Below are 17,198 nucleotides of genomic sequence, written 5' to 3'. Positions count from 1 at the left end.
TTCAGGGCCGCCTCTTCGCGAGGCGGCCATGGAGGCTGTTGGATGCGGTTGTTCCCGCCGGTGGTTGCCTTTTGGACCGGTTGGGAGTTTGGCTGCGTGCGAGACCACTTCGACGACGACGACCACCACCACCACCCCCTCCCAGGGGCGTCTTCGGCCCGGTAGGCATGGACCTGTATCCATTTCCTGCGTTCACGGTCGGCCGGTGCGGCTTTAGATTGGACGAGCCTCGGGAGATGCGCTCTTTTCGGCTCGTTGGCTCTTTTGGCTCGTTGGCTCCTCGGCCTCTCTACACCACCACCACCCAGCGGGTGCCTTGGTTGTCCGTCCATCCCAATGCATCTACGTCTCTGGCACGTTCCGGAGTTGTGTCCCCTTCCATCTCCTTTAGCCCATCGGCACTCATGCTGCCTTGGTCCCCGTGGCCCGGATCTATGCCTCCTTCCAGATCTTGGCTTATCCGGGGCTACGGTCACTGTCCCATCCCCGCCGCCTCTCATTCTGCGCAGCCACACATCCCCCCCTCCTCCGGAGTTCTCACGTTCGGCGATGCCTGGTGCCTCCTTCAGCATCGTGCGTGGTTCCCCTTCCCGCAGTCGCAGCTCCGGCCTGTGCCTGACGACCTCCTCTTCGACAATGTTCTGACAACTTGGAATTGGCCAGGGCTAAACCCTACATCTTATGCTAGTAGCAGCGACACCCGCGGGTGTCGTCTCCTTCTTGAAGGCGCTGCCATGGCCGTTTTATGTGCCCTCTTTGTGCATTAGGGGAAACTCCAGGTCCGGGTTTTCGGATCAGATGACGATGGTGTCTAGGTGTCACTATTCTTCTTCATGAAGGCGTTGTCTTGGTTGCTCGCGGCATCCTCGATGGCGAGTTTAGCCGTGTTCTTCGTTGTTTGAGTCGAGCATCTTATGTCTCTCCGCTTCGAGCATCCCATGTTCACGCCCCTTGCGTCCGTGTCGTGTGTTTTCATGTATCAATGCAATGATTGCGTATTGGCGAAAAACAAATAAACGCATCCCCATTTCCCCACCCGACTCCTTTCTTCTTCAAGAAAAAAAAACTCATTTCCCTCTTGCTTGCGCGTGCTAGCGGTTCCCAAATCCCACCAGCGCCGCCACAAGCCGCCGGTCGCCGCTCCCCCGGATCCCGCCGTCGCCGCCCCCTCGCTTCCTCCGTAGTGCACGCATCCTCCGCCGGACGCCGCGCCACCTCCCCCGTGGCGCAGAGCATCCAGGCGGGACGCCGACGCCCTCCCTCTTCCTCGACGCTGCCCTCCTCGCCACCGCCCTCCTAGACGCCCCCTCCTCTACAACGACCCGAATCTGCATCCTCTCCAACGCCGGCCGCCGCGGATCTGCATCTGCCTCGTCGCCGGACAGTGAGCTCCTTTTCTACTCTCGTGCGTGTGCTAGCTGCTGCCGCTCGAGCTACTGGTGTTGTGCTGCTGCTTGTGCTACCTTTTGTTGTGCCATGGATGGGTGGTTGTGCTGATGCTAGTGGCTGCTGTTCTCGGAAATTTGTCAATTTTTCAATTGAAGCATGTGTACACAGTGGGCATTTTTTTCCCCGAATACACGGCAGGCATTTTACTTGGCAACTCATGTTTGTGGAGATAGTGTGCATTGCTCTGTCATTTGTAGATAGTGCTTAATGGATTTTTTATCGTTTGATACATTAGTACTCCCTGTGTAAAGAAATATAAGAGCGTTTAGATCACTAAAGTAGTATATTTCTTTGCGAAGGGAGTACATTGTACACATCGCACTAATACAGCAGTCTGGCGCATAGGTGAAGTACAGATGCAAAAACAGAAATGCATCTGTAGCTGGTTAATATCACAAAAGTTCCCTAAATGGAAGTACAGATGCGAGTATCAGTACTGATGTGAATGTGATGTGTCGTGCTTCCTAAATACTCCCTCTGACTCAAAATATAAGACGTTTTTTGACATTGAGACAGAGGGAGTACAAGTGTTGGTTGCTACATATCTTATTTTTCGACAGCCTGACTCATCAAAATACTGCGTTGTAGCTGTGAAACTGTTTCACTTATACTTGCTTGTTCTTTGAGTTTTCTTGCTTACGATGACCCATTTTTCTATTTTCTTTCTCCTTCAGGATGTTTCTAGCTAAATCCAAGGAAGTGATGCAATATCAGGTCATGGAGGGGAGGAAGGACATGCAAGAGTCAGACACTGCACCTGTTGTTCAAGTACCCAGAGAGCCTGCCATCGTTATCAATGGTGTCCCAGACTTTCCTCCTGATTTCGCATCTGGTTCACAACTTGCAGTAAGAGATGTTCCGCGATCTCGAGTTGATCACCACTTTGGTGAATGGCTAGTAGAGCGGAAAGTGAGGAAGTGGTTTGGAGACAAGTACTATGCAGGGAACGTTGTCTGGTATGACAGTGTAAACAATTGGTACACCGTTGTCTATGAAGACGGAGACCAGGAAGATCTTGAGTGGCACGAGCTGGAGGAGATCCTGCTACCGTTGGACATAACCATTCCACTCAACACACTTGTGATGGACAAATTCAAACATCAGAATGTTGCTCCCGACTACAGAACTAATGCTGCTAGCAATCAGATGGTGGTCAGAGCGGTACATGGCCAACAGTCAAACAACCCACCTCTACCAGGGTGGCTTCAGGCGTCAGCATCAGCAGGAGAAAACACTCTGGTATGTCTGAAACCTAGTGATCAACCTAAGAAAAGGGGCAGGCCTCGAAAGGATAGAAGTACATCAGGTGATATTCAACCTGTGCCCAAAACAAAAGGTGATATTCAACCTAAAAAAAGAGGCAGACCTCCAAAAGAACCTGGAGAGAAGAGTATTGATAGGCGCAAATTAGAGACTGTCAGGGCAGAAAAACTGAAGAGAGAAAGCATGCTTCTGCAAGGGCCACCACCTGGAAGCCAGTCATTCTAATAATCAATATCACTGTTCCAATATCTAGTAGATATCTCTAAATATTCCAGTCTATGTATGCTTGCGACGCTAGCTTTCAATGTACTTTGTACAACCCAACCCAGCGTACTTTTAAATCTATATTTACTATGCGACTGCTGTCATATCAAATTCTTCTCCTAGACGAGTATATCTGCAAGCTGCTTAAAATTCTTCTGGTACAGTCTTTAGAAGTTCTCCTTGTGGAAATGGAACCTAGCTGTGGGTTAATTTCTTTTCCTGTGCAAGCGCATCTGCAAGCTGTTTAAAATTTCTTCTGGAACAGTCTTACAACTTCTCCTTGTGGAAATGGAACCTAGTTGTGTTGGTCTGGCTGAATTCTTTTGAAAGATCCTTGAGTTGCTTCACGAGTGCTGGAAGGTTCACAATAGATGGAAAACACCTGTAGATTCATGTACATGTTAACTATTGCTTGCACTACAGAGTGTTCTTGTCAGTTCTGATGTTTGAATTTGTCCATCACAAGGTGTTCAGCGAATTTATCTCACCTATGCGAGAGTTCTTGTGAGTTCAGAGAACAATTCGCTCCAGTTAGGTCTTGTGAAGTGTGTAGGAATCTACAAGAGACGTATCAGCAACAAATACCTTGCTTCCTGAGACGGTATCAACACCAGTTTTTGGCATTTGGAGTGACTGAACCATGGCAATCGGCGCGGTGAATCGCCTGCGTGCGTGCTACTGGTGGAGACGGAGATTTACTCTGTGCGCGCACCTCTCTTCTCTGAATGATGATTCCTTCTCAGCCCTTCCATGCTTACTACCTGGCAGGAAAACAGAACACCATGACATACAGTTTATCTGCAGCTATCTATCCTGTTCCAAACTGCGTTGAGTTGCTCTTAAGAAGATGGTATGATACAACGGTTATGAACTGATAGAATTAAACTTCAGGAAGAAACTACTTAAGGAGCTTGGCTGACATGTGTTCAGAGAAGAACACACAAAAAAATGGATTTTTTTTTGATTAAATGGCTTCGCCCGGGTTCGAACCAGAGATTCCTAGTGGGGTTAGTGATCAGGCCATCAGTTTATTCTTCAGGTGAGATGGTGATTGATGGTCAATTTGTACTATGAAATACCCACGGTAGACTCTGAACAGTCCTTTAATTTCAGATCATGATTGGATTATATCAATTAGTACTTTCTATGTCCAGAGCATATCAAATTAGATGTCCAGAGCAACCAAGAACCACCAGTGCTGGTTCTGACGCAATATGAGAAACATCATATATACCAATCTCTGTAATATAACATGCTTGTCGCAGCCAAGTGTAGAGACAATAGACACCATACCAGCAACAACTTAGCAACAAGTTAAACATACAAAAAACATCATATCATATATACCAACCTCAGTCGATGGCGTCACCATGAATACATACATATCTGTCACTAGTTCCGGAACATTCATGATAAATCTCCAGGGTATTAAATTACCTGTCCACAACAAACCAAGAGCCAACATATGCTGGTTCTAATACAGTACAAAAAACAGCATTTCAATCTCGGACGATGGCATGCACCTTTGAATGCATACATATCCTGACTAGTTCTAGCACAATATGCTTGAACATCGATTGATAGATGATAAATTCTCCAGAGTATTTATCAAATTAAATGAGAGCAAAGGAAGAACCAGTGCTTCTGATCTCTTCTCAGCTTCTACCCATTAAGTTTACCTCGCAAGGAAGCCAAGGTAACAACCACTTGCACATAGACCCGATTGTACAGGTTGTCACAGAGCGAGTACCATGAGACTCTCCATCTTCTCTTGAACAAGAAGGTGCAGAAGACCACCCACAGACCCATCACATATCCGGAACCAGTGGCGACGAAAAACGAAACCACGTCACCATCACTTGCATCTTCATGGTTTTCTCCTGGAATTGGCTCCGGCTGTGAACATTTCCGCGAGAGAGGGGGGCCACAAAGGTCCGCGTTGCCAATATAAATAGATGCTTGGTCTTCAAGTGTTTGCAGTTGATTTCCAGCCGGTATCATTCCTCGCAGATTGTTGAAGGACAGGTTCAGGCGACTCAATGATGTGAGAGCCGACAAGCTTGAAGGGATCTCACCAGACAACTCATTGTGTGATAGGTCAAGTGACTCCACTTGCATTAAAGCGCCAATATTCTCAGGAATTTTGCCGTTGAAGTTGTTCGATGATAGGTTCAGGTTCTTCAATTCTACAAGAGTGCTGATCTCTGCAGGGATCTCTCCGGTAATACTATTATAGGATAAATCAAGATTCACCATGTATATGATTTCTCCTGTATATAATCTCTCTTGACCTTTTGTGAGTACCGTGAAATTCACAGTGTAGTCAACTAGTTGATTTTGACCAACACCAAATTCAGAACTAGAGGCATACTGAAGATAATCAGTTTTGTCTCTTGTTTGTGCCATACCTGTGGGACTGAAAATGGATCTCGGTATGCTCCCCGATATATTGTTGTAGGCAAGGTCCAAATATTGAAGATTGACAAGTTTTGAAAGCTTGACTGGAATGGGACCATAAAACATATTGGATCTCAGTCGTAAGAATGATAGAGACAATAGCTTCTCCCCAATCCATGCTGGTAAAGTCCCAGAGAACTGATTATGTCCGAGATCAAGAAAGATGAGTCTTGGGCATTTCTGGAGTAGTGAAGGAAATTCACCCGAGAGGTTGTTGTTTCTTAAGCTTAGACTGGCAATACTCAGGCCTGTCATGTTTGTGCTAGATTCGTTGACTAGGCAATCGGTAATTGACCCATTGAGACCATTTCTTGATAGATCTAACAACGTCAATGCTCGCAAACTGCACAATGAAGATGGAATGGCGCCAGAGATCATGTTGTTATATAGAAGAAGTGTCCTAAGCCCCGACGCTCCAAAGTCTAATGGAAGTGGCCCAATTACTCTGTTCCCACTGAGATCAAAGCTAGTTAGATTGATGGGAAGCTTCGGTATTGGACCATCAAGCTGGTTAGAACTGAAATCCATTTTGACTCCTCTCATAAATTCCATTGTTGATGGGAGGACCCCTGAAATCTGATTATTTCGGATATTGAGAACCTCTGCTGAGGAAGCTGCCATCCAAAACCAACTTGGTACCATGTCATTTATGCTTGTGTTTGATATATCAAGATTCGATAAATGTGTTTGCCATCTAAGCCACATTGGAAATTTAGGCCCTAGCTGGCAGGACCGAAGGTGAAGTATTCTTAGACTGAAAGGAGGAACCCATGTTGGACTCACTGTGATGGTTATGGAGTTGTGTGACAAGATCAAACTGTCTAACATATCTAGACACGATAAATGGCCTTCATGTATGACCCCATCTAGGTTATTGGAGTTAAGGTCCAATATTGTCAGCGTCGTGAGCTCTCCTATCCACAGTGGCAGATGACCAGTGAGTTTGTTATGATCGAGAGCCAGCCAGCTCAGGTTGCTTAATGCTTGTACTGGTGCAGTTGGCAGGCTTCCAGTCAGATTGTTCCCCGATAGATATAACTGCTGTAGTTTATTCCTTGAACAATTGGGTAATCGATGGAGTAATTCTGTTATACTCCCACTGATATTGCTCTTATAAGAATATAATGCCTCCAGATTACATAGATTCTTCATAGTGAATGGTATCATGCCCACAAGGTTGTTTTCTGATAAATGAAGTTCCACCATGGAGGTCATATTACCTATCTCGTCTGGAAATGGGCCATAGAAACCATTGCCCGAGATATCTAGATTCTTGAGGCTAGTTAAATCCCAAAACCAGTTGGGTGTGCTACGCTGACTGAACTGGTTGCCCGCAAGCAAGAGTGCTTCAAGAGATGTCAGATTTGAGAGCTGAAGAGAATCAGGGCTAGTTCTAAGCTGGCAAGAGTTAAGACGAAGAAATTTCAGAGTTGGAAGCATGTTCACCACCGGAAGCCAGTGGACGATTGTACTGAGGTTCACCCAGGTCATGTCCAGGTGCTCAACGGAAGTTAACCGTGACAACCAGGTGATATCAGTGGAGTATATGCCATCTGAGTTGTACGCAAGATTTAAGTACTGTAAGTTGGAGAGATTACCGAGCTGCGGTGGTACCCTTCCGATGAACATTGACATTGATAGGTCAAGATATGTCAACTTATGGAGAGAACCAATGAACTCCGGTATTTGCATCTTGTCGAATTCATTGGAGCTGAGGTCGAGATACCGCAGATGTCGTAAACCAAGCAACGAGGAGCTTATGTTGCCTGCTAGCACCTTCCTACTGTCAGCGTCGATTGTGTAACCGCTGCCTCGGAGATCGAGCTTGACAACATGGCTGGTTCTGTTGCTGCAATAGACGCCCTTCCACCGGCAGCAGTCGTCGCCCTTCCATGACGAAAGGAGGTTGGCCGGGTCCGAGAGACCTGCCCTGAAGGCGAGAAGGGCAGACCTCTCACCGGCAACACAGCTGGGGATCGCTTCGTTTGGAAGCAGGGCAGATATGCCCTCTGTGGTGCTCTTGGCTTGAGTGAACAAGAGCAAAGCTATGGCTACTTGGATGCAGGAGAGTTGAAGCGTGTCCATGGGTGATTTTGCCATGAGTATGTATGTGCTCTTGTTGGTGTAGGATGCCCCATGGTATGCATGATATATATGTAATCCGCCTCTTGGTGTCACCTACGGTGGTTATTCAATGGTATATATGCAAGCTCATGAAGTTTCCTGCCGTGTTCATTTTGGCATCTTAGGTAGCACACCAAGGAGGACTCTCGGGCTTGGAGTTGAATACAAGCAACTGGAGAGTGTAGTTGCATATTATGTTTAATTAAAGCAACTGCCTGTAGTGAAATATCTCATGCATGGACCTATGTATGGTGGTTACTCAATCTCATGCATGCTCCTAAAGTTTCCTGCCTTGTCCTTGTCGATCTGGTCGTCATTCAATCAATCATATAACCTATGGTGGTGGTTATTCAATCATATGCACCGTCTGATTGCGATTCAATCGTCATATATATAACCTGTGGGCTGTCAGGCTTGGTATTTGATTAAAGCAACTGGAGAGTGAAGTTGCATATAATCAAGCAGAGCAGTTGTTGGCAAGGAAAAAGGATGTACTATCACAAAGTTCCTTTGTAGCTCGTCCTACATGATCTGGTTACCAGGAATCCTGAATGTAAATATTTTATAATCTAGTACTGTGTGTAGGATGTTGATGCGTGTTCTTATAGAATAACTGATGAACTCCACTATTCGCAAAAAAAATAATTTAAAAAAAAATGATGAACTCCACAGCTAACAGATTCATCTAGGGTCCAGATTAAGTTTGATCTGAAATAAGTTCAGATCTTCAGTCGTATGGCGTGGCGCGACGCGGTGGCGGGACATGCCGGGCCGACGAGGGAAGGGAGGAGTAACATGCCAACCTGCGTGCGTGCTACTCCAGCGCGTCTCTCTTCCCTGAATGACGATTCCTTCTCAGCTCTTCCATGCGTGCTTACCTGACAGCAAAACAGAACAGAAGAACACACAACAAAAATGGAAAAGTGAGGAATGGCTTCGCCCGGGTTCGAACCGGAGACCTTCAGTGTGTTAGACTGACGTGATAACCAACTACACCACGAAACCATGCTGATATTGTTCCTATTTAGAGTTTATTTAGTGCGTAGTTGCTCTAATTGTTCACATGATTGATTTTTATTTTTGTTTTTCGATAATAAATAATTGAATTTGAATGCGTGCATCTACCTTTCATTTACTTCTAGGGTGAATGTGGTGCGGTAATACTCTCAGATATTCTAATTTTATTTTTAATAATTTCATTGCCAAAAATTTCCGGCAACAACGTGCGTGGCGTTATCTAGTTCTCGAAACGCACACCTCCCCTACTAGCACTCTGCATTCTTGCCGCACCTGACAATAGAAAAGTGAGACACTGTTGGGGTAAAACGACAAGAAGGGTCACCAGCCATGAACAAAGAAATGGCTAAGGAAGGCTTATTTTATAGGCACAAATTATGAGTGCGTGGGAATAAACGTCGCATGGGAATCCATGTCGTCGGCTGGAGCACTTTCGGCGCAAAAGGCGAAGCCAACCGTGCCAACAACTGACAGGACTGCAGTGTGTTGTCCAACCCTAAGCAACAACAACAGTATTACCGCCACGGTGCGTGGCGGCAGTCTCCACGCCATAGGGTGGCAACACTGCATGTGGCGGCAGGGCCAACCTCTTCCGTTTTCGGTTAACCATCAGCATTGGGAGCCATTCTGCTCAACTTGCAGCCACGGGCTACGGCAGCAGGCCCTGCCTCCTCCAGCTGGGGCGACAGGTGCCATGTGTCGGCTGCCGGGCCTAATGCCATGCTAGTTTTGTCAATTACGTTCAGGGATGAACCTTTTTGTCAATATGGTCGGTCCAATATGCGAGAAGTTCTTAGTAAGACAACTATGTGGGAATTTTATGCCTACAAAAAGGTATGTTTTTGGTCCCTCAAGTTTTCCAAAAGTATAGGCTTGGTCCCTCAAGAGTTTTTGATATATATTTAGTCCTTCAAGTCTCAAAACCGGATAAGATTGGTCCAAAACCAGATTTTGAGTACCTTGATTGGGGTTTGACCATGTTGACTGGAGTAAATTTGAAAATTTATGACAATCGACATGCTTGGGTCTGCTTGGTGCTTGTAAATTTTTGTGGTCAAATAACATCCAAGGAGCTCTAGGAAAAAATGGCTTTTTTGTGAGCCAAAATTAGTTTTTTATTGCCACGAGCTCCTCGCATATCGAAACACCACACAAATTTTCACAAACCAAAGCATCTTGGCTCAAAAAAAAGCCACTCCATTCCTGCACATGTGGCGGCTGATCGACGAGGCACACATTGCCCTGGACCTTGGTTAGGAAGATACAATCACTTGGAAGTTCACTCGTGACGGTAGATACTCTACAAAATCAGCTTACGAGATGCAATGCCTCCAGGAACCCAACTCAAACTTCAACAGTTTCATCTAGAAGGTCTAGGCCCCCAACTTCAGCAGTAGCATGGAACAATAAAAAATTATATATGTGTTGGAGACGTATCATGAGGCATCTGGCAGCGAGGGCCTATTCCGCATTGTGGCGCCATGCTTTGGCGGCGGCCGTCACTTTCTTTACCGTGTCCCGCTCGGACCCTCAGATGCCTCGATGTCGTCCTACAATACCTTCACATTCTTGTGGCGGGAGCCGTCACTTTCTCAGTCATGTACCGCTCGGACGTCTCGGCGCACCTTCACATTCTTGTTGTGGCGGCAAATAACATCCCACTACTAGGGAAAACCTTATAGGTAGAAGCTTAACGGTAGAGCGGGTGAAAGGAAGGTGCTACTGCTACTTAATAATAGCGCTACTCATAGACGCACTACAGGTAAGCAAGTAGCTGTAGCACACTTGTGGCAAACGGCGCTGCTACTAAGTGGTACCCACACTGGTCACCAGGCTAAGTATAGTAGCAGTGCTGGTTTAGGAGACGCGCTACTGCTATGGCACTTAGCAGTAGCGTCCTTCCTGGACCTGCGTTGCTGCTAGTTCAACCTTATCGATCCCGCACCCGTCCAGTTTCCCACTCCCCTCACTCACTCCCTCTGTGCCTCTTCCTCCTCCTGCCATCGCTGCTGCAGTGCCGCCACCGTCCTTCCTCCTCATTCCTCATCGGTAAGCCGCCTCCCTCCTCCCTCCTTCCTCCTCTTGCTCTCTCCTTTCTCCTCCCTCCTCCCTCCTTGTCCGGCCGCCCTCTTCCTCTCTCTCCTTCCTCCCTCCCTACCCCTCCGGGCACCATCCTCCCTCCTCCTCCTCCTCCTCCTCTCTCTCTCCTCCCTCCCTCCTCCCTCCTACTTCCATCCCTCCTCCCTCTGTTCTTGTAGAATGTAGGTTTTTTTAATGTTTTTCAAATACAATAGAATGTAAAATGTAAAATGTTAGTAAATGTAGGGGTTATAAGATATTTAGTATTGTAGATTATTTGAATAGAATAGAAAATTTTCAATAATGTAGATTATTTGAATAGAATAGAATTTTTTTAGTAATGTAGGGGAAAAACAACCAAATACCTTTAAAATTTTAGTACTAATTTAGGTTATTTGAATAGAAAAGAATAGAATTTTTTTAAGTAATGGTTTCTATATTATAGTTTGTATTTTACTACATTTAGTTGGTAAAAAGTGACCTCTACTTGTTATATTCTGAAATCAGGGCTTTTTCTAGGGTTCATAGTATGTTTTCAAATATATTTCAGCAATCAAACTCTAATTTATGTAAAATTAGGGCATTTTTCTATGGTTCAAGAAGTGGACAGTAGGTAGAAAAACCAGGGCATTTTTCTAGGGTTTAGGAAACAAATTGCAGACAGTTGAAATTTTTATTTGGAATCAAATTGGATATTTACTTGATAGGTTATAGGGTCTCACTAAGCCCTAAAATGGGGATAATAATGTTTTTGTTTTTATTTTGTTTTTGTAGAAATGAAGGAGCCCTGCATCATCCCCGTCGTCGTCCCCGTCACGACCCCCTCCGACCTCGAGGTGAGAGCAGCCAAAGCCCCATGTCGATGATGATGTAGATGTTTTGATAGATGTAGTAGAGTAGTAGATGAGTAGTTGTGATGATTTCCATGGAATAGAAAATTTTCATTGTAGGTCTTTAAAATATGATGAAGATTTAGACATGTGGTACGTAGTGTTGTGTACTACTAATGCTTGCCTAAGTGGCCTATGTTTGCAGGGAACACCTCATAGTGGCCTATGTTTTGCCGGAGTGTCGATTAATTTCCATTCCGGCAAATTTTAGGCGCTCGATATGTCCTTTTTAGCAAAGGCCATGCCTGATTTTTCCGTGAATTTTGGCATGACTTGTGCTAGAATATGTAGGACATATCGAGTGGGCCAGATTTTCTAGAAAGATAATTAAACGACATTTCAGGTTGACTTTAAGTCTGTCAGGACTCCATACATGTGAAAGGACCACGATGTCGCCTAGAGGGGGGTGAATAGGCGTTTTAAAATCTTTTACGGATTTGGCTATATCCTAATGCGGAAATAAACTAAGCGGATACTTTTCAATCAAAAATCCTAAATATACTAGGCTCACTAAGTGCACCAACAACTTAGCATAAACAAGATGGGAACAACGAGGATATGAGTAAGCACAAGTAAGTCACACAAACTTACTCAATGTATATCACAACATATAGAAATGAATAATACACACAACCACAAGTAAGCAATACAAGCTTACACAAATTGTATCACAGTATACGGGATTGAATGATATAAGCAAACCCAAGTAAGTTACACAAACTTACTTGAGAAATATCGCAATATATGGAAGTGTATGACACAAGTTATCAATTCACACTAATCACAAAGTATATCAATATTAGCAAGTATGAATTGTGGAATATGAACTGTAGGCCTAAATAATCTCTACAAGGAAATGACCGACACAATATAATGAACCACCACAATATAATGAGGACAACAAGATATAGTGAATGCACGGTCAAATGACCAAAGTAAACCACAAGTAAGGAGTTAGGGTTAGGGATAACCAAAGTCACGGAGACGAGGATGTATCCCGATGTTCACTTCCTTGGAGGGAAGCTAGTCACCGTTAGAGAGGTGGATGTTACCACGAAGGCACACCAACGCCACGAAGGCTCACCCTATTCTCCTTGAGATATCACCACGAAGGCGATTCCCAACCACTAGTGGTAGACCTTGAGGCGGCCTCCAAACCTTCACAAACTTTCCGGGGGACAAATCACAAGTTGATTCCTCACCGGAGCACTCCTACCGCCTAGGAGTCTCCAACCTCCAAGAGTAACAAGATCAAGGGGGAAATGCTCAAGACTTGCTCAAATCACAAATTGCTTTGGTCAAAAGAGAGAGGAGAAGTGGTTGTATGCTTGGATGAAATCTCTCTCAAGAACTCTCACAAATCTCTTCGGGGTGTAGCACGAGAAGGCTCAAATCCCTCTCTCTCAAATCCCACCAAAAGCAACTAATGTTATGGAGGGATGGGAGAGGAGAGGAATAATGGAGGAGGTCAACCAATGAACCCTAGATCCATGGGATAGTTTCCCCCCAAATGGATTGGAGTTTTGAGGCTTGGGGGATGAGGATAGAGCTCAAAAGAATGGGGAAATCTCAGATGCAAAAGCTACAGCTCGATGGGGAAGAAGGGTGCCTTATATAGTGCCCCACCAAATCTGCCCGTTACGCACAGAAAAACGCAGCCCGGAACTTCTGGGCAAGCCCGGAACTTCCGGGCCCCCTATTGAACACATATGTGCAAACTCTCTGGTTAACCCGGAACTCTCCCCGGAACTTGCCCGGAAGTTCCGGCCACCGGAACTTCCGGGCTGCCCGGAACTTCCGTCCCCGCAGAAAACAGCCAACATACCGAAAGTAAAACATGCACAACTTTTTCATACAAACTCCGATTTTGATGATCTTGGGCTCGTTTTGAAGCTATGGAAAAACCCCAGGTCCTCACATAGAGAACCAACCAAGATCAACAAAAATTGAGGATGCCAAATATGCAAAGGTGTTATCATATATTTGGGAAACCTATTTGGCTTTGGATTTTGTTTGGTATATAGGATAGGAGTGGAATTGTGTAAAGAAGATGTTGACTTGAGCAAATCCATCACAAACCCCTTTGATCCCCTCTTAATAGTGCGGGATCCCTATAACTCAAGAATCATAAAATAGCTACACTACATAGCTATCGAGAATCCATTCTTGAGTGTATATTTTTTCTTTTTGGTGGTCATCACTCCACAACACTAACGTCAAAGGAACTAATACCTTTGACACGAGCCGTTCACTTGAGCTTTTTGTTTATGTTTCTTCCTGGCTCAAGATGAAGGCAAGACATTGGTGAAGTCTTCAAGTCTCTCCCCCATACACAATGTGGGGAAGCTTTGCTTTGTATTCATCTTCACTTGTCCATCATGTGATCATCCACAAGCTTCAAGCATGTAATCCTTTGGGATGGTTATCTTGAACTTGCCCTTGTCAACCATGATCACCAATACTTGATGTCATCCTCTCATAGACACTTGAAATCTCTTTCTCGATGCGAGCCCATGAGAATCACCTAACCCTCAGAAACATAGAAAACATGTAGTATGGATTAGTACACAGAGTGCAATTGATAATTTCTTATCATACCACAAGATCCTATGTGGTGCATCACTTTCGCTCGGGTGTTGACCATTTAGATTTGATCTTTGAGCTTCATCTTGGTCAACCTATATCTCTACTCCATGTTTAATCTTGACGTCTTGAAGGGTATATTGAATTCTTCACTTGAATAGCTTGCTTGAATACTTGATCAGTCATGACTCACACATGAGTCCATTATGATCATATCTTTGAGCCCCTCCTTAAGATACTCCAATGAACTTCATTTTGATCATCTCAATGTAATTGTTGCTTCAAAGGAGTTGTCTTCCATTATTCTTCAATCATATTCCAATGGGACTAACCTTCAAATGTATATCTCAATGCAAACATTAGTCCATAAGGATTGTCAATAATTACCAAAACCACACATGGGGACTACATGTACTTTCAATCTCCCCCATTTTGGTAATTGATGACAATCTCAACAAGAGGGTTTATATAATGAATTTTTACACAAGCACACACTTTTTCTAGAATAAATTGTATACTTGCGGTGACTATGATAGCATTAATTATCACAAACAAACTTGATGTTTATCAAAACCGGTTGTACTAACATCAAAACACTACACAAACATTTGATGTTAGTAAGACCTCAATATATAGAGCAAGCTCCCCCACAATATATGCAACAAGCATATATAACTAGGGTGGATATGCATGAATGACAGCAAGAACTTCAAAAAATATTTATCTTAAACCCTCTAAACTTCTCCCCCATTGGCAACAAATGCCAAAATGGAAGACAAAACATCTAGAAGACCAATATAGTATGAGTTCCTCCTTGATGTGTGCATATCACAAAATGTGAGTGAACACAAATGCACATATACAATAATTAAAAAATTGAGGAGCTCATAATCTATAGAATGCAACCAGATATGAAGATATGAAAACAAGCATTAGACATGAGAGGGAAACAATCAAAACACATGAGTGCGCAAGATTATATGTCCAACATACAAGCACTCACGACACAACCTCTTACCGAAGCTACCATAAGAATAAGATGAAACAAACAAAGTGGCCGGCAAGGAATAAATGATATCAAGGAAAGATATGAACTTTCTCATGTATAAAAATTTCTGAGTGTCCAATCATAATCATGATATGTATCCACAAAGAAACTTTGCATACACAAAATAGACGCAATTGATAAGAACATGATATACACAAGTGAATCCATTATTATACAGCTGAAACCTAGTCATGATAGCAAGGGACATGGCACAAAGCACATGGCACAAATTGATCTCATTTGCATAACACAAAGTGAAGCAATCAATCAAAAGATCAGATAAGCCAAAAGGATAAACGAATATTATGATTTGGGCAAAGGAGTGTTCTAAGGAAAATAGAGAAGCTTAAGATGTTCATGCGGCTTCTCCTTCTGAACCGCCTATGGTGCAACGATCGTTTGCAGAGAAGAGGTTGGCCCAACGGCTACTTCTGCCCCTTGTGCATCAGGAATTTGGAGACTTCAACACACCTGATCTGGAGCTGCAACTTCTCCCAAGAAGTCTGGGGGAAATGTGCCAGCTGGTTTGGATGCTCCTCGCTAGCGCCAAGGGAGAGACCTCAGCTAAGCGGTCCAGAACTGCCAACTCATCATCAGCAAGACTGCAGCAGCCAATAGGCGCGGAATCAGATCAATGATCATCATGATCACCTGGGAATTATGGAAGGAAAGGAACCACTGCGTCTTCCGGGCAAAAACGCCTCAAGCCGAAGATGTCATCTCAGCAATCAGGAACAACATCGAGCAGTGGAGATTAGCCGGAGCTAAAGGCATGGAGCCCCCTTTCGGGGACACAATTAGTGAAAATTAGCCGTAAGGAAGGAAGGGCTCGTTGTACTTTCTATTTCCATCCATTTGATCACTTGATCTACATGTTTCCATTGCTTTCTGCTAAATCAAGGAAGCCGGTGACCAGCCGGGTCTTTAAAAAAAAGCAGCACATATGAATGAAAAGGCCTCTATGTGGATACTCATTTATTTATGAGTATCTTCCAGAAAATAATATGCCCTAGAACGGTTCCAATGTAGATAAAGGTTCTCGACCAACCACAATGTATGGCGAGCTTTCTTCATTAACCGTAAAGATCCAATCATTTATTACAAGTTGATAGGAGTACATGCCAATCAATTTTTGGATCTTTGCGGTTGATGGAGAAGGCTCGCTCTTTGTTTTAAGTGTCCACTAGTCTTGTCTCCTATATTAACTTCTGACTTGTTAGCAGAAACAAGCTAGAGAAATGGAGGAAGGTAGTGCTGGCTAGCTAGCAAGTAGTAGCAACGTACATGCATATGTGTGCGCATTTAGAAATGTAGAGAACTTCAGAATAGGAGACATCAGGATGCCAAAGCGTAGACAAAACTGAATACCAGGTAAGGTGTGGTGTGCTGCTCTGGCGTGCCACCGCTCACCCATGGCCATGATAGGCATCTACTCTAGTGTAAAAAACGCTCTCACATTATGGGACGGAGGGAGTAGCATTTTGCGGTCTAGCCGTCATCAACTTGTTTGACAAACGGATCTACAAAGACGCGAAGCCATCCTGTATTTGGGAACAAAATTTCTACCCATGTTTAGCGTGGTTGTAATTTTGGGAATTCAACATTGGATCCGCGCTTCTGTTTGGCCAGTTCAACTTTGAGCGCGAGCTGCGTTTTTGTTTTAGTAAGATTTTGCTTTGCTGCGTTTTGTGTCTCTTCTTTGAACCATTCCTTCCCAACCCTTCCATATGTACCTGACAAGTGAAACAGAACACCATGGCATTGACAGGAAAACACTGTTCCAAACTGCATTGAGTTGCTCTAAGAAGATATAATATGATACATCGGTGACGAAATAAAAGTAGGGGAGCAAAAAGAACAGACTGGCCGGTGATGCTTGTGGTCTGAGTTCAGAGAATTGAACTACAGGGACACACTACTCAAGGAGCTCGGCTGACATGAAAGAGTTCAGAGAAGAACACGCAAAAGAAAATAGGGAAAAAAATAATGGCTTCCTTCTCAACTCTCCCATATGTACCTGACAA

General features: G+C 44.3%; 2 protein-coding genes and 1 non-coding gene across 3 annotated transcripts; 1 reads left to right on the top strand and 2 right to left on the bottom strand.

Annotated features, from left to right (window-relative positions):
* Positions 1–1,082: 1,082 nt before the first annotated feature.
* LOC119322875 lies at positions 1,083–3,066 on the top strand. The gene is made up of 2 exons (XM_037596413.1): positions 1,083–1,384; positions 2,124–3,066. Exon 2 carries the CDS (start codon positions 2,125–2,127, stop codon positions 2,935–2,937), a length of 813 nt encoding a protein of 270 aa, XP_037452310.1. The 5' UTR covers positions 1,083–1,384; position 2,124; the 3' UTR covers positions 2,938–3,066.
* Positions 3,067–4,196: 1,130 nt separating this feature from the next.
* On the bottom strand, positions 4,197–7,579 carry LOC119322874 (receptor-like protein EIX1). The gene has a single exon (XM_037596411.1). It carries the CDS (start codon positions 7,531–7,533, stop codon positions 4,639–4,641), a length of 2,895 nt encoding a protein of 964 aa, XP_037452308.1. The 5' UTR covers positions 7,534–7,579; the 3' UTR covers positions 4,197–4,638.
* A 909-nt stretch (positions 7,580–8,488) lies between these two features.
* On the bottom strand, positions 8,489–8,562 carry TRNAV-AAC. Its single transcript has one exon. It is a non-coding gene; the product is annotated as a tRNA-Val (tRNA).
* Positions 8,563–17,198: the final 8,636 nt, after the last annotated feature.

Source organism: Triticum dicoccoides, chromosome 6B, assembly GCF_002162155.2.
Source record: "Triticum dicoccoides isolate Atlit2015 ecotype Zavitan chromosome 6B, WEW_v2.0, whole genome shotgun sequence".
Classification (NCBI taxonomy): domain Eukaryota; kingdom Viridiplantae; phylum Streptophyta; class Magnoliopsida; order Poales; family Poaceae; genus Triticum; species Triticum dicoccoides.
This window is presented reverse-complemented; position numbering and strand designations above follow the sequence as displayed.